A 26,151-nucleotide genomic window follows, 5' to 3' on the forward strand; every position below is an offset into this window, starting at 1 on the left:
ATGACATAAAGCTGCTGACAGCTGGGCAGGACAGCCACAATCCTGCCAGCCACTGACCCCAGGACTCTAGAGGAAGTCTAGGCTGCAGGACTGTAGGGCGCTTTAGGAACCACAGGAAGATGCCCTCCACCTGTTCTTGGTGTTCACAACAAGAGCTCAGTGACCTTGCTCGGAGACCCCAGGGATGGCATACTTACTACTTTCCATGTCACCCCTGCCATTGTTGGGTCAGTCAGAGATGGAAAGTCCTGTTCTCTGAGCCAAACTCAGTTCGCCTCTAGCTTCAGTAGAATTTTCTTCTTCCTATGAGGGGAGTCAAGATGTCAACCTGAATTTAACATTCTTCTGCTCACCTATGCCTGGGCACAGCAAATGTTTCTTAAATGAATGAACCCAGGTGAAGACGCTGCCATTGCCCCTAAGAAGTTCAAACTGAAACTTCATTCAGAACATTTGGTTCCGAGGCAGCTGTACCTTCCCGACAAGATTAAACAAAAGTTCTTTCTGTGGTTCTTGAGTCATGGAATCCTTAGTGATACAGCTCATCTCCTGGACTCCTCTTGCCCCACAGTGCAGAAGCCCTGGCTTTTGGTTTTCTGGGGTATCTGAAGTATGGTAGGGTAGTGGAGTGATGAAAAGCGTGAGCTGGTAGCCCATTTCTGAGCATGGCTCTGTCACTGGACAGTGGTATTACTCCGGGCAGGTGCCTGACCCTGTGAGTGAGGAGGATAATCGTGGCTAACTTAGAGGGTTGCTTTAAAGGTTAACTGAGATCGTTGCATCCATGTCTGAGCACAGTGCCTGCTGTGTTGGTGAGCACAGGTAGATGACCTGACCTTACAGCTTCATCCTCTGCCCAAATAACAGCAGGGCCTTGGGTCACCATGATAGCCTTCCCATTACCGTATGCCTTAAATTCTCACCCACTCTTCTTCCAAATGGCCACTGGAAGAAACGCTGCTCTGTACTTGCCTTCTCCCCATTTGGTTTATATCACTGATTGTTCAGGATTGATTTACTTTGAATAAATGTGTGTTCATTGGGCACCTATTGTATATAAGACCCCATTTTTGGAGCAACAGAGTACGCACAGGGTTACAGTGGGCTGTACAGAGGTGAGTAAGATGTGGTTGGTTACCAGGAGGGGCTTGGAGATTGTTGTGGAGAGAAGGCAGTTACACTGATGATTTCTCAGCCTTGGTCTGTCACCCTCCCCCAACCCGCAGGCAGTAGAGAGCCTCAGCCAAATGCAGAAGCTGCTGCTGCTCCTTCACTTGCCAGCATCTCCTACTTCATCCAGAAGCTGGTGGAGAAGCTGTACAGTGGAATGTTCTCAGCAGACCCCAGGCACATCCTTCTCTTCATCACGGAGCACATAATGTTGGTAAGAACCTCAGGTTGGCCGTGGTGGTAAGGCTTCTGCTGACCCACCTGGTATCTGTATGACACTGCTGGCTGCTGTGCACTTGGTTCATATTGACCTGCTGTCCTTCCTGGAAATAGAATCTGAAATGGGTGGGAGGAAGGAGGAGGACCATTACCGCCCAGGTTAATACCTGGTAGATGTTGAGCACCCTGCAGTGTTCTCTCCTTGGGCCACCTGAGACCCATCTCGGTGATTAGGGGCCGCAGCCTCCTGCACAGGCACCTCCTAAACTCTGCACACCCCCCTTTGGGTTTTTACTGTGAATGTTGGTTTAATCTTAATTATTGTTATTCCTCATCAACAAAGGGTGAAAAAGGTCTTTATCTCCAAAAGTTCTATTTCATTTTCTTCTATAAAATCCACCTCCATTTGTCATATTTGGGCCTTCCTGAATTTGAAGAAAGAGTCTATTTTTACCTGGTCCTGTTTTTCTTGCATGTGCTTTCCCCCTCTCTCTCTCTCTTTCTCCATCTACATACATACCTATGCATGCCAGTGCATGCCTGTAGATACACCTCGATGTAAGTATATGTGTGCACGTGTGTACACATTCTTCATTGTATATGTGTACACACGCATACGCAAAGACTCAAACAATCTCAAAATTCTAGAGTTGAACCCTTTTTTTGGTCCTTCTCATTTCATTCTGGAAACCTTTCCTGACAAGTGGCCATTCACTGTTTCCTTGAACCATCCTTGTGTGAGGAGCTCTCTATGGTACAAGGGGGTTCCAGTCACCAGGACACCTGTGATTGTTGGGAAGCACTTTCTCCTACCAAGCGGAAATCTGCCTCCAGCAGCTCCTGCCTGCAGCTCTCGGTGCATTCTCTGTGGCAGAATCCAGGAGAGCCCCTCTCCTTCCTCTTCATGCCTCGTAGAGACAATGACATCAGTGCCCCCAGCACCCTTCTGTCTGTGGAGTCCCCTGCAGACCCCAGGACTGGGCCTTGGCACAGTTCCTAGAGTGATAGTCAGTCTGCTGATGCACAGTTCTAGGCAACCTGAAAAGAATGTATTTGGCGGTTTCTTCAAGAATAACTCCTAGGGTTTCCCTGGTGGTGCAGTGGTTAAGAGTCCGCCTGCCGATGCAGGGGACACAGGTTCGTGCCCCGGTCCAGGAAGATCCCACATGCCGCGGAGCGGCTGGGCCCGTGAACCATGGCTGGGCCCGTGAGCCATGGCCACTGGGCCTGCACATCCGGAGCCTGTGCTCTGCAACGGGAGAGGCCACAACAGTGAGAGGCCCGTGTATCGCAAAACAAACAAACAAACAAAAAAACTCCTAGAAGGGAGAAATATCCCTTGTCAGCTCTGAGGGGAGTAAAATCGGATTGTTGGGAGGTCATGTTGAAAATGAGAGTAGCCACTGAGCTCCTGTCTTAGCGAGTTTGGGCTGCTATTACAGAGTACCATAGACTGGGTGACTTAGCAGCAAACATTTACTTCTCGGGTTTCTAGAGGCTAGGAAGTCCAAGATCAAGGTGCCAGCAGATCTATTGTCCAGTGAGGCTCTCTTTCTGGTTTTAGAGAGGGTCATCTTTTCATTGTACCCTCAACATGATGGAGAGAGTGAGGAAGCAAGCTCTCACTTATCTCTTCTTATAAGGGCACTAATCCCACCATGAGGGCTCCATCCCCGTGACCTAATTACCTCCAGGAGACCCCATCTCCAAATATATCACGCTGGGGGGCTAGGGTTTCAACATATGAATTTTGGGGTGATGACACTAACATTCAATCTATAGCAGCTCCCCAATGGTCTAAGCAAATACTCAGAGCTAATATCAAAGAGCTGGTGCCTCCTGGGGCTGATGTGTCTTCAGCAGGGTGCCAGACTGAAGAACTCTCACTGCCCACATCTACCATTCTTCTCTCCTGCTCACTGCCTGTGACTCACACACCTCTTAACCTCAGTTTGAAAGATGTGACCCATCTGTAGAGTAGGAGAGGATGAGGATAAAAACATGCACCCTAAATTCCAGCAGATTTAAATAAAACTTAATTAGTATAAACACTTGCATTACCTATGAGATTTGAAGAGAGCAATCTATAACTAACAAATGAACTTTCTAATAGACTGAAACATTTTGCACATAATTTTTGTTCTATGGATTCTTTTCAGTGAAGCCAAACAGATGGATGGCTTCAGTGTTAAGGCCACAAATCAGGACCTTCTGCCTTCCCCCTCTAAACCTCTCATGAACTAAAATCCATTGGATGCACATCTCCTTTAGAAGACATAGTGGTTAAGAGCATGGCTCAGGTGTCTGGTGTGGGTTTGACTCTTGTTGACCACCTACCTCTCCTACCTCTCAGACTCTCAACCTTCTTATCCCTAAGGTGGGATAATCTTAGTGTCTACTTCACGATGTTGTTATGATGTTTAAATGAGGCAATATATGTAAACATACGCACACAAATGCAAAAATGCTTTACATGATAACTGGAATATTGTAACAATCTATACCTGATAACTAGTATTAATAACATTTTTTAAAACTAGACCCTATTAATAGCATGTTCTTATATACTGAATGTCAACCATGTTTACCAGTATTTCAGAAATCTGTGGTCCCATGTCTACTTTACATAATATGACTGTGGTAAACTTTTAATTTTTTAACACCAATTTTTGGTAAATTTAAACATTTGAATTCCCTTTATTGATCATCCACTTAAATAGAAGCTCCAAGGTTGAGGAAGGTAGTCCTTTTTGATTTTAGAAATGCAGAAAAGAATCTGGGATTGTATCATTTTCACAGTTAACTGGGTTGGTATCTCAATTTCAAAGTGTTCACAAGTATGTGTCTGTGTGTGTTTATTTTATGACACAGGTCATCGAGAATGCCTCTTCTCAGAGAGACGCTGTCATCGGTGCTCTATACAGCAGTTTAAATAAAGTCATTCTTTATTGCCTCTCCAAGCCCCAGCAGTCCCTCTCCGAATGCCTCAGCCTTCTCAACATCCTGGGATTTCTTCAGGAACACTGGGACATTATCTTTGCCACCTATAATTCTAACGCCAGCTTCCTCATGTGTCTCATGCATTGTCTTCTGCTGCTCAATGCAAGAAGGTTAGAGCTGCCCACTTGTCTCCTTGCTTGCCAGTGCTCAATGCAGGAAAGAAAGCTTTAGAGGACACTTGATTGAAGTCGATCAGTTATAGATGATACACTCCTTTTGTTTATCTGGTTGTCCAAATTATGTGCAATATTTGATAATACGGTAAGTAGTCCTCAAACCTGTCCATGTGACTGAGCAGCTAGGAGCATCATGAGATAATAATTTGCCGTATTTCCATAATTCTCAGGCTGTAAGATACTTCATTGATTTAATTTGGGTGGGGAGGGGCAGGCAGAAAACTCCAACATTAAATACATACATTGATTTTATGATGATGCCAGGTTTCAGAAATACTCACTTTTGATAAATGAAATCTTAGAATGGGAAAATATATAATAAATTAAATCATGCAAGCCAGGAATAATTTTGCTTGCAGGAAAAAAAAAAAAACCAAAAAACCACACATACACAGACATACACAATTTGTGATATAAAATGACATCCATAAGCATCCTTGTATAAGAAATACTAGCACAAATACATTAAATTACTAAATTAAGCTATTTAAATCCCTTTCCTGAAGTTCAAAGTTTGAACTTAGATTTTTCTGTGTATGTGCACTTTCTCTCTCCCTCTGTGCGGTAGTAGGTATATATCATACATCATGTGTGCCTTGGCATTATACTGCCTAAGAATATTATCTCTTATTAATAGAACCATGTTGAGGAAGAGAGGACTGTGAGATATTACACTTTACTCTTGTCCTTTTCTCAGTTGTGTTTATCCCAGTACAAATTTGATTATTTGAAAAAAACCCAAATCCTGTCGCGTTGACTGTTGAATGTTACAAACCATGAGTTGACTTGTCTAAAAACACTTTGGGAAGCACTGGAAAACACTCCTAGCCCAGAGGAGGTATTTGCCTTTTTATTTGTTTGAAATAAAATAATCCATTTTCAGTGTATGGATTAAATTGGGGAAGTGCTTCTGTCTTTTCTGTATCTCAAGAATTAGGCCCTATCCGTACTGGAGGCATGGGTAAGAGGAGCAGAATGCCAGCTGACTTGTGTGCTTGAAGTTCTGCCCTCCTCAAATCCCTCTGGATAGCAAAGCGGCCTCCAAAGTCCAAAGGGACTTTATTCTAGAAATTTCAAGAATGGACATCCTTATATGCTGGTTATTTTTTCATTTCCTTGTTTGTCATTTTTGGTTCAATCCACAAACTTGTACTGAGTGTCTGTTCTGCTTGGTTGGGTGAGGGGCCCAGAGAAGAGGGTACTTGGACATGAACATGGCCAGGAGTTCTGGAGCACATGGTCTATGGGGAACTTAATATGTAAACCACTTCGCCCCACTTCAAACCAGCTGTATGATGTTCAGGGTTCCAGCAGAGTATAAATGCGGGGCTCTTATTCAAAAATTACTAAGAATTTCAAGATGGTGACAGCAGAGCCCAAACATGGGACCCTTCTGAGTTCGGACCATACACAGCTGCACAGGTCACAGGCCCATGAAGCTGGCCCCGGCCCCATTCCATGAGGGATGAGGTTAGCACCAAGCAAAGGCAGAGTTTAATGCAAAAAGAAATGACCAGTTCTCATGATGTATAAACCAGGACAGGTTGAGGAGGTCTGTTTGGGAGCATAGATTGGATTTAATAAGACAGGGACAAAGAGAAGGTATTTTTCTTTTTTTCTAGAATGCTTTTGTATAATACCTGTCATGGAAGTTGTCATAGGTGTTTGCTTTAACTTGATTAGACAAGTTTTTTTTATATTGATGTGTGCTGAGTTTGCAAGATTATTATTTGTAATAAAGAACAATGGAATGATCCCAAAGAAACTGGAGTTCATAGTGAACAATCTCTTGTCTACTAGTTACCCAGAAGGATTTGGATTGGAACCCAAGCATAGAATGACTCCTTATCATCAAGTCTTTCTTTCTCCAAATGAAGAAGTGAGAGAAAAAAGAGACGACTTCCCAAGCTTGAGCAATGGTACATTTTATTTGTCGTTTATTTTGGGGGGAGTAGAAGATAGCGGTAACTGCTAGGGTTGCATTCTTCAGTTTTTTTCTTCCTAAGATAAGGAAGCAAATATTACTAAGATTCTTAAAAGACAGAAGACGTCCTAGGAAATCCTAGAACAATGTAGTAATACAGCAAGGTAACCTGATAGAGAATAAAATTGGAATGATCTTTGTATACAAGAAATAGAATGGATGGGTGTATGGATGGACGGATGGATAGATGAGGAGGGAGCTCTGTGAGACTTGGTGAGGCTAAGACCTTGTGTACTAAAATACCAGAGGACCTCACTGTACGTTGATTTCACTTCTCAGCTGGTCTCTTGACTTTTCCTTTGGACCGCTAGATGTGGAAACTGGTGGCCATATCACTCAGCTCAAGCCATTACCTATCTGTGTCTCAGCTTTCTTCTCTAGAAAATGGGAATGGCGTAAAGAAGCTCGTTACTTTATGAGATTTCTGGCTTAATGGAGTTTATTCTTGGATTCGATAATGTCAAAGCAAGTTAAAAGGATGGCGGTTTGTGGAAAAAAAGAAAAGGCGACCAGATCCATGTGTCTGAGAGATTTCTCCCTCTTGATGCAGGAAGCCTCAGCAGACCTTCTTCCACCACTTTAGTTTGCCAACTGTGCCACGTAATCTTGTGATATCTTGTGATGCCAGGTGGTAGGCACAAGGATCCTTATTTTCTGGTCAGATAGGTGCCCAAAGCCAGTGCTCAAAAATCTCGTGTGTTTAGAGTTTACTGTCTTGCAGTGTTAATTACAACATGAACATTTGCGTTTGGGGATTTAACTAGTAGAGTGGACTGAGCAATGTCCATCCCCCTAGGGTGAGAAAAACAAACTGTAGAGGCTGGTACCAAAGGGCAGACCCAGTGACCCAAGATCAGAGGGAAGTTAGGCACAATTCAGGGGATTATGTTTATGGGGTATAGCAGGTAGAACTGGCTTGGTAAATTCATCTGTCTCTCTGCAAGTCCAGGGCATTGAGGTGGGTAGGTAGTTGGAAGCATGATTCAATGCCAGGAGAGAGGACTGGCTTGGTTCCTGGGCCCCTGGGCACAGTCTTGGGTTCAGTGTCTGTTCCCCTGAGGGGCCAACATAAAAGTCAAGGTTGGAAGGAGCTGTTTTGGGGAGAACTATTTTGTTACCTAGAGCTTACACAAGGTATCTCTCTGTTTGGTATCTAACAGAGTTGGGGTGGGAGAAAGAGGCTCACTGAGCCCATCAATCATGTTTCCCAGCTCTGTACATGTGAAGCAGGCAGGACTTGGTGGTAGAGGTCGGGGAGAGGCCAGCTCACAAGGATGTTGGTAGCATTTTTATCAGTCCTGCATCTCTACATACTGACTGCTGTCTGGCTGGAGCTTGCAAAGCTGGGGTGATGTTCAAGAATGATGCACATGAAAACAACCATGATATGCCATCTCCCGGCTGTCTCTGGGAGAAGCACTGAGGCTGTCCTGATTGTGTGATGTACTCTCTCCATTAGTCCAGCACAACATCCAAAAGACTGTGCAGGCTCTCTGGCAGCAGCTCGTGGCACAGAGACGGCAGGAGCTGGAGGATAACTTCAAGATTGATCTTTCTGTGAAACCTGGAGAGAGTGAAGTGAAGATTGAGGAGGTCACCCCACTCTGGGAAGAGACGATGCTCAAGGCCTGGCAGCATTACCTAGGTCTCTGTCCACTTGGCTTCAGGGAGTGGAACTTCTGAGTCTCATAGAACCAGGCTCCCCCAGGGTTTCACTCAGGGCCCAAAGCCTTTTACACCAGACCTTCTGTCTCATCCCTCTGGTGGGTGGGATTTATATCGCTGAAGCCTCATGAATCTTTGCTCACAAAGAATGAACGCTGCTTTGCATCTTGGTGAAAGGAAGGCCAGAGGTGCCACCCAAGCAGCAGATGCTAGTCATCTCTCAGAGGGAAGGGCCACCATGTCAGAGCTCTGGCCTGGGCTCTGGAACTCAGGGTGCTAGGTCCTGCCCTGATATTCACCTGCCAGGTTTGAAACCTTGCGCCAAGTCATGCAGTGACCTGGAGCCTCAGGTTCTTCATGTTCCAAGTAAAACTCTTCATCCCAAAGATGTTAACCTCCCTTGCATTCTACCAGTGACTCAGCATTTTTACTCTGTTAGCCAATGCAGCTGTAGGAATAATGGTTAAGTTTCTTTTTAAAGAGGTCATCACTCTCAAGTTACGGCTCATATATTGTTTTAAGTCTTTCAGCATCACGAAGTTCACAGTAATTCAAACCTGTAGCCTGGGCTGTTTTCCTTACTGGAGGCAGACACACTGGGCTTGTGGCCCCCGGCTTGCCCTTTGAAAGCCAAGCCAGCTGTAGAAATAGTGTGTGTTTGTTTCCTTCTTAACTTCACCTCTGACGGTCTTTGCCTCTCTGTCGCCAGCATCTGAAAAGAAGTCACTGGCCAGTCGCTCAAGTGTCGGACACCACAGCAAAGTCCCTTCGTGGAGTGGAAGCTTGTCCTCAGCCATGAGACTGATGCCCGGGCGGCAGACCAAGAACCCTGAGTGCAAAGCAGAGGTGAGCCCAGACCCCTTTTCCTTAGAGAACATCAGGCATTCGCTTCAAACCCCCATGTATCATGTCCTCTCTCTCTGTTGTCACTGGATGTGATCTAACTCCATGTTCTTCTGAGCATTTAGGGGTAATGCATGTGGCTTCCCAGTTGAGGCTACATCTGTGGGAGTCAGGTCTTAGGTTAGCTTTAACCAGAAGCGAATATAGGCTCCACCTGAGTGCCAAGAGCAGCTGTTCCTTTTGTCATTAAAACCCAAACCAACCCTTGTTCCCATTCTCTTTCTGAGTCAGGTGTACTCAGCCGTAACCCACAGCTCAGCAGGAGCTGGGTGTGCGGGCACAACAAAGGGGGACAGAAGTGTTGGTGCCGTTGTTGGGAGACATGGTGGTGGATCCTCTTGGCCATGTGGGGTTGAGCTGTTAGGGTTTTCTAGTCCATGTCTCTAAAGCTGCATATCAAACCATCCTAAAACTCGGCAACACTGACAATGATGTTTTCGTGATTGTGGACGCCGTGGTGAGGAAGCTGGAGCACAGCAGGGGTTGGGGGTGTCTGTTCCCTGATGTGTGGGGCCTCGGCTGGGATCATTGGAAAGCTCACTTACTCACACGCCTGGGGGTTGCTGCTGGCTCTAGTCTGAGACCTTAGCTGGGGATGTTGGCTGGAACATCTACACGTGGCTTTTCCATGTGTCTTGAGCTTCCTTACAACCTGGTGGCTGGGTTTTAAGGGATAAATTTCCATAGGGAGGGAGAAGGAGAGAGAGAAAAATGGAGAGAGAGAGAGAGGAGGAGAGAGAGGTGAAGGCCACATTGCCTTCCATGACCCAGCTTTGGAAACCATGCAGCATCACCTCCGCTGCAGTCCTTTCTGGTCTAGAAAGGCACAGAGTTCTGCCCAGGTTCATGGGGAGGGCAGTAGACTCTACATCCTGGTAGGGAAGTGACAAGGTTCTTCAAGAGCCCATAGTACTGGAAATATTGCTGAGGCTCTCCTTGGAAAATACAGTCTTTCATATATTCTAATGATAGGGTCACCGACTTACCTTCAGAGGCAGAAGGTGGTCATTCAATAGGCATGGCCTTAGGCCCAAGAGACCTTGGTTTGTGATTCACTTAACACCCCTGAGTCTTTATTTCCTGACTTGCACAATGGGACAAATAACTGTGGGAAACTGTGGGAAGGGATTCCCCAGGGAGCGGGGTAGCCGGTTGACAGACACATTACACAATTCGAACTCTGCCCATATAACTTCGGAGATTGAGGTTAACTCCAAATCCCATGTGCTCAGAATCTGGGCCCTGCTGTCACCGTAGGTCTGTTGTCCACTGTGGTCAGTGTCTGATGGGGAGAGAAGGGAGGATACTGGGAGAAGAGAGGAGTGAAGGGCTGCCTGTAAGTGCCCAGACTGCCAGGAGAAGGGGGCTTCCTTCTTTCCAAGGTTCAGGAGCAACAGGCTTTAGGACAAATGGAGAAAGAACCTGAAGATAGAATGAAAGACAGGAAATGAAACTGACTAGGCTGGCCGGCCCCCTGGTGTTCAGAGCTGAGAGCAGGCTGTGTCTTCAGTGCACTGGCTTGGGGAAGACACTACTCATTAAATTTGTCCACAGAGCTACTGGCTGACTGAGTGAATAACTGAGATCTCTGGCCAGCGGCATCACACAGCTATTATTAGTCCCATTTAATAGATGTGAAATAGAATCTGAAAGAAAAAGTCAAGGTCTTTGAAGCCAGGAAGTGGCAGAGTGGAGACAGGGTCTTCATTCATAGTCTCTGCACTTCTGAGCACACCCTTAGGCAACTCCAAAACCTCTGGATGCCTCCATTCCTGAGTTTACAGCTGGGAATGTACTCTGTTTACACTAGACGATGTGGAAGCACTTGGAAAGTGCAAGTGCTTTACAAAATTCCAATGTAGCTCTCTCTGCCAAGGGCAAGACAAGACCATCTCACACTTGGTACAGTTGCACCTAGCACTGGAAGCAGGAGCATCCCCACTTGTGCCCAAGCACTTGCTCCTGACCAACGCCATTTGTGGCAGGAGGGGTCCAGCCCCTCTTCCCGGGAGCATCTACTCCTTGACCAGGTTAGCATTGTCCCCAGGAGGTCAGGTCAGTCTGGCTGGGCAGCTGTGGAAGGGACAGCTGAGACGCTGGGCATGGCCATGCATTTTATGGGAACCCCTGTGGCTATTGATGCTGTGTCTTGCCAGTGGCACTCCCCACCCCCCGCCAGGTCACTGTCACTGGCACAGTTCAGTGCCTCCGAGTCCTGGGGAGATTTGTTGAGAAACAGCCCATCTGAAAGAAGCTTGAGTAAACAGCAATGTTTGGGGCCATGTAGGTTTACAAATGGCTTATAACAGTTTGCCCTTGGCTCATGTTGAGAGATCTGGAAGAAGGAATACTTGAAGTTGTCTGTCTTTGGTGAAGGCGAGCTGCTGAAGATGTTGTCTTCTACATCAGTTGAGGTCTCATCCTTCCATCCATTTATTCATTCATTCAACAAATTTTAAAGTGCTTATTCTGTACCCTGCTGTGAGTACTGAGGTTACAGAAGAGAGAAAAATGGACATATTTTCTGCTTTCATGGAGACTGCATTCTAGGAGGTGAAGATAGACAATAAAAAGATAAATACATTTGTAAATGTTGAGGTGCTAATTGCAATAAGGAAAAGTGGAGCAGGATAAGTGGGAGAGGGTGATGAGAGAGGTTCTGGGCCACTTAGATGGAGGTGGCAGAAGCCCTCTCTGGCAGGGAGGTGTGAAAGCAGAGAAGGAAGGACAGGAGCCTCGTGACTCTCCAGGAAAAAGTGATCAGGCAGGGAGGACCACCGGGCAAAGGCACAGAGTCAGGAGTGCGCTGGGGGTTATGGGGCAGCAAAGGCCAGTGTGGTTGGACTGCAGCGGGGAGAGGACAGCCTTGGGGGATGTCTCCCTCAGCTGTTAACACCAGGAAGGACTGTGCTTTTCCACAGCAACTGAAACAGCAGAACTTCTGACACCATTATGTTTTCCTCTTTCATTTGGGCACTTGGAAGCCAGAGAGATAAGCGTGGCCCAAGTGGTGTAACTGCACATGCCCAGTGGGATAAATTTCTGCAAAACACGTGTACACACCCACACATATCTCTCCCTGGCCTCTTCCTTCCTCATTGAGCCCCATTTTACCTCCAGCCTGATTTATGTATCTTTTCTACAGCTTATACTGTCTTGTGGAATTTTAAAAGACAAATTATTTTTGAAACAAAGTGGACTATGCTTTAATTAAAAAAAAATTATCTGCGTCTTTACTGAGCAGCATCTCCTACCAGTAACTCAGTCTGGGCTGGGCACAGTGCCTGGTACATAGAAGGTTCTTAAAGAATGTGTAGGGAGCTGCACGGAGCCCCCTCCCCCCCTTTCTGTGGGATGAAACTCACTAGCCTTCAGAGCCTGCATCCATCACTCATCCACGCGAGGTGCCTTTGTTGCTAACAGAAGGCACAACTTCTCAGGTACATATGTACACTGTGATGTCATAGGATAAGAGCATCAACTATTTGCCCTGGGGTCTGTTTAATTATTTTTAAAAATTAATTTTGATTATTACAGCTGATTACACCTCGGTGAGCAATGTAATTGATATTTTCTAATGTATCCCAAGGAACATTTTGTATAACACGCTTTTTGTTGTTGAAGGTTAAAGACTCTGTTATTGGTTTTTCCCTAAATATACCCACATCATTAGTCCCTCCAGTGAGAAGGTCGCCATCTGGAAAAAGCAGCGTGGAGGCATTATTCAGGCACAAGTGCATGAAATTGGTGTTTCTGCATCTTCTGTCTCTCTTCTGGAAAGAAGGGGCTTGTAATTAAAGGAGTTGGTTTTAGAGGAAACATTATTCATTTGGTGTTATTCCTTATCATGTCAGTGGCTGACAGCTCTGTAGCACTGATAAATTGTTCCTTGGAGTGAGACACACGATGTACGATTCCTCATGCCTTTTACCTATCTTCATTTTCAGTAGAAAATGTTTCCTTCTTGGCAGGTGAGCTGAACTTTGAGGCAAGGCTGATATATAGATGTTATTTCTTCCTTTTCTCCCCCTGACTCCCATCACAGTCCCTTCTGGCATCAAAGCGTGAAGTCATCGTCTCTACCAGGGTAAAGGCTGTGGCTGTCAGCCTGTGGGACAGAGGTTGGGACCTTGGGCTCCCTTGAGGTTACCAGAGGACAACTCAGGGTGTCCAGGAAGCCACTTCATCATGCCCCCTTCAGCTTGGAGGGATCCAGAGCACACACTCTTGCCAGCCGTCCCTCTCCACAGCAGTAGCAGCGGCTTTGCTCATCTGCTCAGCTTCAAACTCTCTTGTTTAAAAACAAGTTGAAAAAACATCAGCAACCAGTGTTTGTTTCCTAGTTTTAGCAGACACACCTTGGCAATGTGTGATGTTAACGTTATGGGAAACCAGGTGAGGGCTGACAGGATCAGGAGTTCTGTGTACTATCTTTATTATTTTTCTGTGGATCCAAAATTATTCCAGAACATAAGTGTGTCATCCTCTGTTTTTTTTTAAACATCAGCAAACAGAAAATGGGCACATGGGACACAGGAGCTAGAGGTCCGGTGGGAAGGGGTTGTGAGGCCTGTGAGCAGGAGGATGGGCAAAGCGGCTGCAGGTGGCAGGATGGGCATGGAGGCAGGTCAGGGCGGCACTGGGGCCCATAGGTTGGGGGTTAAGCAGGGGAATGGCACATTTCTGTTTGTACAGGTTAGATTGGAGTTTAGGACTCTTGGGGGAGTGGACAAGCTGGGGACTGTAGCATCATTCAGGTGGGAGATGATGGAGGCAAGGCAGTGGTTGGAGCAGTGGAAACCAAAGAATACACAAGAGAAATTGTTTAATCAAGGCTGGTGTGAACAAAAAAAAAAGAGGGCCACCAAAGACAGAGGCCCTAGCTCCGGGGCTCTTAAATCAGGCCACGAGAAGAGAGTGTGCCCAGGTTTAGGAGGTGTGGGAGGTGTGTGATTCAGATGGTTCTGTGGGGCTCTGCAGAGAATGGGGACCAGAGGGTGGACGCTGAGAGTACAGGGCCACCTCTACCCTAAGGAGGTGGGACCCCCTCTGGGGCGGGGGGCACACAGCCACCTGACCCAGGTCTTGTTCTGCAAAGTATGAGCTAGGTTTCACCCCACCTTCCTTCTGTGTGGACAGCTGTTCATGCAGGGGCCATGTGTGCCTCATGAGCAAACTTGGAGGGTTTAGAGAGGAGCAAGAGCCGGTGGAGCAGGGCCGGGTTCTGTGTCTGCCACGTTTCCATGGCCTTTGGAGATAACTGAGCAGGCTTCCAGTTGCTGTCTTCAAAGCCATATATTAGAATGTTGACATGGCCCACGTAGGGAAGCCAGGGCCAGGTGAGAATTAACAGAAGGGGATGAGAAGGCACCCAAAGCCAGAGGGTCGCACACTGCAGTTGCTAAAATACCAAAGACAGGTTTCTGCAAGAATTTTATGTCTGCCCTGGCAAGAATACGAAAGAACTAAACATTTACTCCAAGGCCCCATGAGGTCCTCTAAGGGCTGCCCTGTGGGCGAGGCCTCCACCCACCCAGACGCACAAGAGCCTCCTGCAAAACCAGCAGTGCCCAGGCCCACTATCACTCACCCGCAGCCACGGAGCAGCACTGCCCCCGGTGGAGGATGAGATGCTGGCTGAGACCAGCCATGGGGTGACGGCTATACTAAAAGCAGCCTTGGCTCAGGTCCCTGGCGAGGAAAAGGACATTTTGGACCATCTACTCTGAGAACTTCACCCATTATCCCTTTGAAAAATCATTGTGGAAATTTTCAAACAGATATAGAAGTAGGGAAAATAAAAAATGAATCCCCATGTATCTATCCATCACTTCCACAAATTTCAGTTCTTGGCCAATCTTGTCTCTTCTCTATCCCTACCCGCTTTCTCCCTCTGCACAGAATAATTATGAAGCAGCATCCCAGACATCATATCATTTCATGTGTAAATGTTCCTGTATACTTATTTTCTCTTTAAAGAAGTCATGGAACCCAAATAGAAATTGCAGGGGAAGCAAGCATGCAGCATTGGAAGGCTTGAGCAGTCACTGTGGGAGTGATCACGCTGCTCTTGGTCTTGCTTTCCGGCGTGTTTGCATCTCTCCTGCTGCTGAGAGATTTCGGTCTTGCTGAGGCTGAAGGTGCGGTGAGTCCCCGAGAATCCCACTCCCCTGTTTCAGGAAGGAGGTTGAGGTCTGATGGGACACAATGCTTTCCAGTTCAGTGTTTTGGCACCTCTGTGTCCAGGGGTGAACAGCCCTTGAGGTGGAAGCCTCAGATTTCACTCACCTGGGCAAAAGGCTCATGAGTCAGGAGCACCCCAGGGCTAAGAAGAGTTTTTTGAAAATAGAAAAGAATGGGCTTTGAAATGAAGGGGCAGTAAGTGCTGGAGTTGAGGGGACCAGCCAAGGAAGTCAAAAAGCAACTAGAGAACAGAAGTTAGAATTCCCAGAGATGTTCTACTGTAAAAGAGTTATAATCAAAAATCTTTAAGAAGGTGTAGGAAATTTTAAAAATCTGGAATTTAGAAGGTCATCACAGGGACTATTTTTACTTAAACTTGTTGTAAATTCAACATGATGTTGGGCAAGGAAAAAAAAAGACTTTCCCAGGAGATGAATGTGCCTTTAAGAGAGATGTTTGGAAGCAGGTAGCCAGGGGAAAATGAAAATGCACGAGAACTTCTAAAATTGAAGGGGTGGGAGGACCCAGAGATTGGTGAGGTCTTGATAATACATCCTCGCTGTAGGGCAGGAGGGCAGAAAGACGGCTTGTGTCAGCAAATCAAGGGAGGAGTGGGGCTGGAGGGACAAACCATTGGAAACCATGGAGAAGAGAGGAGTGATTCAGAAAACCTGCAAACACGGACTTTATGAGAAATCGCAATGCTAAGTTGTTGGAAAACCCAGTAGTGCTCTGTGGGGGTAAACATCTTGTGAGCCAGTAATTAAATGGGACTCTCTGTTAGAGGAATAAAACCATTCAGAAACGAATGAGAGTATAATTTTCAAAAAAGACTTTGTAACGTATAAATCCCACTAGTGACGTGAGCATTGTTACTGAGATCTTCTACTAAATGGAATCTTGGTTTTCTTAATTGTGGTGGGCGAGGCTGCCAATGACACTTTCTCTTCATGCTTTCCCCGAGATTACTGAGCCTAAAAATAATGCCACTCTCCCCAGCCTGGCCTTAGAGCTCTTCATGGTGTGTCTGGACTAGGATTACTTCCAGAAGGGACTTCCATTACGCTCTGGTTGTGGTAGTATTCGAATGCAAGAAAGAGAAAAATGGTGAAGTCCAGTATCTTATTTCTTAAACCTCTGAAGTTTCCTTCTTCACTTCAGCTGAAAGTAAAGTCTGTATATTATGTGTCATAGCCCTTGGTCATGCAGGCAGCTGTGTTCCAACACCATATGCAGAATGGAGCTTCCCAGGGCAGCAAAGCATCCTGGTGGTGGAGGTGAGAACACAGCACTGTAGGGTCGTAGAAATGCAGCTGAGGCCAGGGTAACGGTTGTGTGTGTGTGTGTGTGTGTGTGTGTGTGTGTGTGTGTGTGTGTGTGTGTGAATTAGCCCCTTAGGTTTTCTTCTAGTGCTCTGGGCACTCAACCAGGACACTCCCTCTCATTATCTCTCTTCTTTACACACACACCCACACATCCCTTTCTTAAAACAATTTATATTAGAGCCCAAAGGAAGGACATGGTTTGAACCAGAAACTCCATACCACAACTGACTATGGACTGGAGGTCCCTACAGCAGGGGATTTGAAACAGCAACCCCGTCACCAACACAATATTAGTATCCAGAATGAGGGGGAAGGACAGTATCGGGCTGATGGAAACAGCGGCTTTTCTTTTTCCATTTTAAGAGTCTTAAACGTTACTAGGCTATCACAAGTCCTTGTTACAGGAGTTTGAAAAATAGAAGTAAATGAACAAAGCAAACACTGATACCTTTAATGATGTTTCTTTACCAAGTGCATCATTAGTGAGACAGCTTTATCTTCATAATAGAAGGATAATTAACATCACTAATTGTCTAATTAAGTTCATTAAGCATCCACCAACAGCGCACTGTGAAGCTGACATTATGTTCTACTGTCAACAAATGCTTTTGATTTCTTAGGAAGTAATTAAAATGTAAATTAGCATGCGATTATATGCACAGGGGAAGTTTTGAATCAAATATTCATTTCAGAACTGCTTAGAGCAAGATAGTTTTTTTTTTTTCTTCAGTAAAGCAGACATTTTGCTATTAATGGTATATATTAAAGTTGTCACTTGTTGTTCAGTGTTTGAATCATTGCGAGGTTATGGTGCCGTATGACAGAGCTTTCAGTTGATACATTTGCCATTGTGCTTTGTGCTTATTTGATCATTTTATTTAGCATGTGTGTTTGTGTCCTTTGTGTTTAACAATATCACAACCAATTTTTTTTTCTGAAAACTCTGTAACTTAAATTCTCTAGCTGAGCTTGCCCTTTAAAGGCATTTGAGGTCAAACCTTTCAGTGTATTCTTTCCATCAGGTTAGGCTCAGGGAGTATCATCAGTGACTCGCTCAGGGCAGGTTTCCCTACACACACAGGAAAGATGGAAGCTGCCCAGATCAGACTTGTGGTCCAGCCGTCCTTGGTTGCAAATTCACATGTTTCTGCTGTCTTAGGGCAGCCCCCTGGTTTCTGATGAATGATTGTAACTGGAATGGGCGTGTTGTAGTTCTAGATACGGTAACTTCATCGGGTTAGAACCCTTCCTGAAACATCACAGTCTCTAGACATTTTCTGGAAAAGAGGCTCCCAAGACAGAAGCCACCATGCCCAAAGCCCCAAAGCTTTCCTTCTTCAAACAATCCTAATGGAACCCTGGAATGCCCATCCTTTACTAAAGCTTACAGTTTACTGCAGGGTCTCAATGCTTGTGATGCCACCTCTGCCATCTTCTCCCTTGAAGACGCTGGGCCATTTGAGCATCTAGCTGATGTCAGCTGTTCAGTGAGGAGGAAAAAGTTCTGCTCGTGATATTGAACCTCCTCAGTCACTTCTTGGATGGTATTTTTCAGGGATGGATTTAGCTGGTGCCGGATCCAGGCACCTAAGTTATATGGGGACAAGATTTCAGATAAATGCAGAGAGATACAGTGGCCTAAGAGAGACTGTTTCTTGTCCTCTTGAGAGGATCAATGTCAGGGCTTGGGCATGAGTAGAGTCTGCAGAACCACTAGCTACTCATCACTGTGGGTGCAGACATCCCTGTAGTCCAAGCAGAGGAGAGGCTTGTGTCCTGGGGTGGGTGGGGGCAGACATCATTGCACAACGACTGGTGGTGGATTGAGGCCAGCTGGACTGTGGTGAGCAGTGGCACCACTCCGAAAAACTCACCTGCACGGGACCAGGGCTCTGCATAGAGAAGCGCAGTTTAAGGTGGACCCTGACTTTTGCCCAAGCTCTGCTGGCAAGCTGTGAGCTCTGGTGTGGTCTGCATTGATCTGGGAGAAGGGCACCATCTGTCCAGAGGGGACTCCTTTTTCCAGTTCATGCAAAGGACAGTGGCTAGGCTAGCAGAGACCCTGACCTGACCAGGGGATCCTTCTGCTAAAATTGCATAACAGCGACCCTCTCGTAATGTGCGGCAAGTACCTACCTCAACTAGCACATAGAATTTCTCTACCAGAATTTTCGTCTCAACTGTTTACTCTTTTTTAAAAAATTTTTTATTGGAGTATAGTTGATTTACAATGTTGTGTTAGTTTCAGGTGTACAGCAAAGTGATTCAGTTATACATATACATATATCCACTCTTTTTTAGATTCTGTTCTCATATAGATCATTATAGAGTATTGAGTAGAGTTCCCGGTTCTCTACAGTAGGTCCTGTTGATTATTTATTTTATGTATAGTAGTGTGTATATGTCAATCCCAATCTCACAGTTTATCCCTCCCCCCTTTCCCCCTTGGTAACTATAAGTTTGTTTTCTACATCTGTGACTCTATTTCTGTTTTGTAAATAGGTTCATTTGTACCATTTTTTTTAGATTCCACATATAAGCGATATCATATGATATTTGTCTTTCTCTGTCTGACTTCCTTCACTCAGTATGACAATCTCTATATGTTGCTGCAGATGGCATTACTTCATTCTTTTTTATGGCTAAGTAATATTCCATTTTATATATGTCAACTGTTTACTCTTAAAAATTAACATGGTCTACACTATCGTGACTTATTAAGGATGCAAAGTCCACACAATAAACGCATGTTTAATACTGACAGTAACTCAGTTCATCCCATGGCTGGCTCATGGCCCTGCCTCCTGCTGGTCGCCGTAACTGACACTAAGGGATGGCTCCATCACAGTGCTCCACAAAAGCACAGGTGCCGCTCGGCCACCTTGGAGCAGCCCAAAGCCACCTCTCTGAGTGCACTTTTGGCCATTCAGCCTCACAAGAAGTAGGGTTAAAGTTGTTTTGTTTTTGGAAGCAAGGTGATAGCTTGAAACCTCTCCAAGAGAGCAGGCACTGGGGTTGTGGAAGTTCCGCAAGTCAGTGGAATATTCTCAGCATAAGGTCACGACCACTGCCCATTGAAAGGCACATCGAATCTAAATCATCTTTTGAAAAGTTGTTAGGGCTGAATGTTCAGTTTCTTCTCCAAAGACAGAAACATCCAGTCTGAAAAGGTTAGAAAAGTTTAACTAGATCTCACCTCCTTCTGCTAGTTATTTACTGATTTTCTTTCCTTTCTCTTCTATAGTATTTTATTTTATTACAAAATCAGGTTGTGTTTATATACCATGTATGATGGCTGTCACTGAGCAATATTTCAGAGTAACTCCAGGTCCAAGTCTTCAGCTCAACCCACAGTGTTTTAAGGTACATAAATACTTCATCATGTGCAATTCAACAACATATGAATTTTTTGAAGATATAGCAGTCCTAAGAATATAGAGATGAGTAGCACATGACCTTATATTTAAAGAGTCCTTGTAGTCTGGTTATTTATCTCCCTGGCTAGATTATATTGTATCTAAGAAGAATTACAGTAGCTGGGTTTCTGAAAAAAAAAAAGTATATAGGTCAATATTTTGTAAATTAAAACCAATTTGAAATTAATTTAGGAACTTGGCAACTTAAAGAAATCCTGGGTTGAATCCTTTTGAAAACTGAATACAGTCCTTTACTTTGAAGGCCTATTATATCCAGGTATCTATTTTGAGGTTCAGGTTTTTATAGATTAGATTTCCTAATGTGAGGTATACCCGCATTCCAAAAACTAATGTCGTGGTTGGGTACGGTATCATCATTCCAGGAAAGGCTTTCAGTTTTTAAAAATTGTGACTTATGGCTAGGGAAAACACATTTTTTGATTGTTTATTTCTCTAAATTTGAATATTTAAAACTTAAACGTATCCATTGATGCAAAAACGCTTTTTAGAGTTCACAAGACAGAAATGTCCCAAACTATATAAATGATAAAACGGCACATGGTCCTGGAGTGGAGAATCAGTCTGGGGCCCTCCCAAGGCACTGCTGCCATTCACAACCACTAGGTCCTCACTCCAAGATCGGCTGTGAGGCACCTGCAGTGTAAGTTACAGTCGTGTTCTCGTCCTGGGACCCATCTATTATGAGAAACCATTTTGGTTAATTAAAAAGTCTTTCACGGCTTCCCTGGTGGCGCAGTGGTTGAGAGTCCGCCTGCCGATGCAGGGGACACGGGTTCGTGCCCCAGTCCGGGAAGATCCCACATGCCGCGGAGCGGCTGGGCCCGTGAGCCATGGCCGCTGAGCCTGCGCGTCCGGAGCCTGTGCTCCGCAACGGGAGAGTCCACAACAGTGAGAGGCCCGCGTACAGCAAAAAAAACAAAAACGAAAACAAAAAAAAAGTCTTTCAAAGTCTCAGAACAGGAAGTTCTGAAATTTTCTTCTCTCCACTGTTGTCAATGGGGGTTGGTGCAAACTTGGCTCTAGGCCTGGCACAGAAGGGAGGAGGGCCTGAACCTGGAGGAAGGAGTGAAGACAGCCAAAGAGAGTGTGGCAGTCCAGGCCTGGGGGCCTGGGAGGCCGCTCATGCTTGGGTGCTAGTGTATCTACTAGTACAATTAGGAGTGATAGAAGGAGTAGCTGAGCCTTGAGTGTCCGATCAATTTTTTTTTTAACATCTTTATTGGAGTTTAATTGCTTTACAATGGTGTGTTAGTTTCTGCTTTATAACAAAGTGAATCAGTTATATATATACATATGTCCCCATATCTCTTCCCTCTTGCAGCTCCCTCCCTCCCACCCTCCCTATCCCACCCCTCTAGGTGGTCATAAAGCACCAAGCTGAACTCCCTCTGCTATGCGGCTGCTTCCCACTAGCTATCTATTTTACATTTGGTAGTGTGTATATGTCCATGCCACTCTCTCACTTTGTCCCAACTTACCCTTCCTCCTCCCCGTATCCTCAAGTCCATTCTCTAGTAGGTCTGCATCTTTATTCCCGTCTTGCCCCTAGATTCTTCTGACCATTTTTTTTTTTTTTTTTAGATTCCATATATATGCGTTAGCATACGGTATTTGTTTTTCTCTTTCTGACTTCACTCTGTATGACAGTCTCTAGGTCCATCCACCTCACTACAAATAACTCAGTTTCTTGTAAATGGTTCCTGACTCATGGACTTCTATGTCTGGGATCTGCTGTATGGGTTGGGGGACAGACGAGGCATCTGCTCTCAGTTTAGGGAAATAGACTGTAAGCAAAAGGGAAGAGATGAGAAAATATTAGCTACTGTGACGTAATCTGAAGGCAATAGATGATATGCTGGAGACTGACTTGTGATTGCCATAGGTTGGAAGTGGTAATAAAGCTGAGAGGGAAGAGTAGCCATTGGGCACCTGGGGAATGAAAACTCCCGAAAAGGACTCGGCTAGGGCCAGGGATCAACGGTGGGAGGGAGTTCGTATATTTGAGAACAGAGGGATATCCTTACAATTGGAGCACAGAGATCAAACACGGAGTGGTCCAGGATGAGAGCAGCAGGGGCCAGTTGTCAAGAGCCATTCCAGTTCTCTAGGGCAGGGGTCCCCAACCCCCAGGCCTGCGGGCTGCACAGCAGGAGGTGAGTGGTGGGCAGCTCCCCATCGTTCGCATTACGGCCTGAACCATCCCCCCCCACCCCTGGTCCGTGGAAAAACTGTCTTCCACAAAACCGGTCCCTGGTGCCAAAAAGGTTGGGGACCACTGCCTAGGGCATCAGAAAATACATCTATGTCTGTGACTCCATCTGCATACGTATCTCGACCCCCACCCCCCTCTCATCTACTAAACACCCAGTCCTGCTCTGGACATTCCGTGCACACTCATTGACTTCCTACCATATCCCAGGCCCTTGGCTTAAGGCCAGGGGATACTGACAGAAAAAGGCACAAGTCCCTGACCTGCGACCCCCACCTTCTAGGTAGGTGAAATAATTAAAATGTTAACAGGCTGAGCTTGAGCTGAGACTTGGAGGAGGAGGAGGAGGAGGAGGAGAAGGAGCAGGAAGGATGTGAAGGAAGATTGGTGGTGAGGGAGGGGCCCCTCCAGGTGTAAAGGGACAGCCTTGTGGGTCAGCTGCTGCCTTGGTATTACTGGAGTATTATATCCAGTTTATGTTAATCCCATGTATTTATTTATAGTCTGACTCAATCCCCAGAGGATTTATGATATCTAGATGAGACGCATGCAATAAAATAAAGAAATGAGATCAAGAAAAATAAAATTAAAAGAAGAAAGTCAATTCCTGGGGAATTAAGATCATAAATATGCAGTCCATAAAGGCTTACAGCCAAACATCTACACCACGCGTGAGCTTTCTGGCTGCCATTGTGGAGTGGTAGGTAAGATAGTTCATATATTTATTCCTCACCCATCAATTATGCTTCTGCCAGGGAGCAGAAGTGCTTGAGAGCAGGGACATAGGGAGAACAAAGCAGATGGTCCCTCCCAGCAGCTTACTCTGCCTCATCACCCCTTCAAGCCACCCCCATTGTGAGTTTTTAAAGATCAGATCTGATCATGTCATGTCCCTGATTAAAGAACATTATTTGTTCCTACACTGTCCAGAAGAGGACTCAGACCCACGACCACAGTGCAGGGAGCCTGACTCTCACTGTTTTTCTAAGTTTCTCTCCTGTGACAATCTTGCACAGTGTTTGCTCCAAATGGGCCCGCTTCCATATTTTATCGTAATGTACCCTGTCTTCTCCCATCTCTACCCTTGGGCAAATGTGGTCCCATCTGCTTGAAAGAGCCACCCCCTCCCATCAGACCAACTGCTTCTCCTGTACTTTAAAAACACTGTCCCTTCTGAAAGCCCTTTCCTGCCTGGCCATGGCGCCTGTGGCTACAGTTAACTATTTTTAATTCACAGTGGCCATATCTATGCGGGACAAGCCTAAGGGAGAGGGAAGGGCTGGTGTTGATTATGTTACCTGTGAGGCACATTCAGCCCAACAGTGGGCACCTACTGACAAGTCCCAGTGTGACTCCCAAGGGAGCCGAGGTGAGCAGGTGTGTGCAGCATCCCGGAGCACAGGGATGTGGTCACGGTTGCCCTCCGGAAGATCCCAGTGTGGGCCCGGATAGCACCCAGTGACGTCCTGAGAGCTCAAGCCAAGGGTTCTGCTCTAGTCGTGGACAGCGACATGCTGCTCCTGGCCAAAGTGGCCTCATCTCTCTCCTTACAGCCTAAGGAAGGAACCCTCCCCATAAGCTCCAGCCCCCATTTGTTATCTCTACTTGAAATGCCAGTTTCAGTGTCCAGGCTTTCTTAGTGCTAGACATCATTTGGAGTCAAGGAGGCTGAATTAGTTTGCCAGCGTTGCCTTAGCAAAATACCACAGGCTAGGGGCTTCACCAACAGATATTTATTTTCTCACAGTTCTGGAGGCTGGAAATCTGAGATCAAGGTTTCTGCAGGATTGGTTTCTCCGTGGCTTGTAAATGACCGTCTTCTCCACGAGAGCATCCCTAGGATCTTTTCCTCTTCCCAGGAGAACACTGACTAGATTCGACTAGTGCACACTCTAACAGCCTTGTTTAATTACCTCTTTAAAGGCCCTATCTCTAAAATACAGTCATACTCTGAGGTACTAGGAGCTGGGGCTTCAACATGTGAATTTGCGGGGAACACGAGTCAGTCGGTAACAGCAACCTCAAGTCTCAAAATGTGTTCAGGGGAAAATGTTTCCATGCGTTGCAGTCCTCCAAGGTAGAGCCTCACATTCATCTCTCATCCAGACCCCTTCTCGTAAGTAATTCCTAACCTTCTGCTCCTGCCCAAGGAGGTCTGTGTCTCCATGAGCCTCACCTCTAAGGAAGATGATAACGGAAACTTGAGGAGACGTGGCTGAGTTCAGGAAAGGTCAGTGTGGTGATGCTTCCCATCTGTCTGAGTCTCACAGAGGCTCTGATGCCCAAGAAGGAGGAAAAGAGGAGGGAAGCTGGCTTCTTTGAGGAGGCCTGGTACCTGCAGTTCCAAAGCTTTTGTCCTTTGCTACATGGGAGTGTCTTTTTTTTAAAAGTAGTCAGTCTCATGACAATTGAATTTAATAAAAACAGCACAGTTCAAAAAAGACAAATTAGAAACCACTGTTCATCTTAGAAATTAATATGTGAGTGAATTTAACAAGAGATGAATTGCGCTGTGGTGATCTGGTCCCTCTTCACCCACTCCAAGCACCAGTTGTTTGTCATTATTGCTGGAAATATGATTATTACTCTGGTATTGCTTGACATTTATTAAGAATCCAGGGGCTGTGTCTCCACAGTAGAGAAAAGTGCAATTATCTGGGCACTTGGAGAAAAGAGCATTTCCTGGCCTGAGTCGTCCAAATAGATATCTTCCAAAGACACCTTGACTGTGACTTGATGCAGACCCAGGCCGTTCTGTCCCTTAGTTCCTGTTTACCTTCATAACGAACTAACCTTTTACGGGTGCATGTGTAGGTATTATACAAGATTTACCAACAAACAGGGAAAGCATTTCATTGTTTTCTCATTAACTGCTTCTACCCTTTAACTAAAGCCAGGTCTCCAGTAAGAACTTATATTTGAAGGCAGATATATCAACCTTATGTAGAGAAGGCATAATAGAAAAATTGCATAATAGAAAAATTGCATATGTGATCTGTTTATTGAATGTTTCCCAACCAGGAAAACATTGAATTTCAGACGGGTTTAAACGTGGCAGTGGAAGTGAAGGCCAGAACTGCCCAGCTCCTGACCTTTGTTCTTTGCAGACCCAGAAATCTTATCACCTGGCCCTATATCTGACCATCAGCAGTGTTTTACTCTGGGCAGGAAGTGACCAGCTGCAGAGAATTTAGCTCAGAGGACTGCCAAAATCTATGAGCTTCATTTCAGTCTCTCAAACTTTCGTCTATTGTTGTCTCCATTTGCCAGACCCTTGGGAACAGGGATGGACGTTGTCCTTGAGGAGCTTATTCTAGGGGGGCTTCAGGCGGGGAACCCAGCCGCTGTAATGTGGAGCACTGCCTCTGCAGGCTTTGCGCTCTGCCCCGGGGCCCTGAGGAGGCGTGCTGGGCAAGAGAATTCTTGATAATTACCAGTTACGTGATCACGACAAAGGGCTCGCACAGACATGGTTTCCTCGGTTGCTCACTGCCAGCCAACTACACGACACTGTTAATCCGATCCCTCATCCTCTCAGCCTGCACCGGTGGAGGAGAGGTGAGCAGTGTATTTATTTTATAATTTGGGCTATAATCCATTACGCCTGTTATTTATCTTGTTGCTCAAATCGTTTGAGCTTTTTGCTCATAATATTTCATTGATCTCACACTTGCTTTCACTTAGCTCTGTTGATCTTTTCTCACAGATCACAAATACGAATCCAAATGAATTTTATGTATTTTAATGCAGTTTCACCATAACCCTTCCTGACATTTTTGGTGTGTGTATTATTCAGGAAAAGTTATGTTACAGTAACAAACACCCCCAAAACGAATTGCCCTAAAATAGCAAAGGTTTCTTTCTCACCTGTGCTACAAGT

General features: G+C 45.6%; 1 protein-coding gene across 5 annotated transcripts in view; it reads left to right on the forward strand.

Annotated features, from left to right (window-relative positions):
- Positions 1 to 26,151, forward strand: part of WDFY4 (WDFY family member 4) — a 281,181-nt gene that overhangs the window by 138,097 nt on the left and 116,933 nt on the right. For all 5 annotated transcript variants that reach the window (XM_049697129.1, XM_049697128.1, XM_049697131.1 and 2 more), the window contains 5 exons: positions 1,227 to 1,384; positions 4,261 to 4,499; positions 6,366 to 6,484; positions 8,009 to 8,194; positions 8,924 to 9,060. In XM_049697129.1, coding sequence (XP_049553086.1) covers positions 1,227 to 1,384; positions 4,261 to 4,499; positions 6,366 to 6,484; positions 8,009 to 8,194; positions 8,924 to 9,060 — 839 coding nt within the window. The remainder of the gene's footprint in view (positions 1 to 1,226; positions 1,385 to 4,260; positions 4,500 to 6,365; positions 6,485 to 8,008; positions 8,195 to 8,923; positions 9,061 to 26,151) is intronic.

The sequence above is a fragment of the Orcinus orca genome, chromosome 14 (genome assembly GCF_937001465.1).
Source record: "Orcinus orca chromosome 14, mOrcOrc1.1, whole genome shotgun sequence".
Taxonomy (NCBI): Eukaryota; Metazoa; Chordata; class Mammalia; order Artiodactyla; family Delphinidae; genus Orcinus; species Orcinus orca.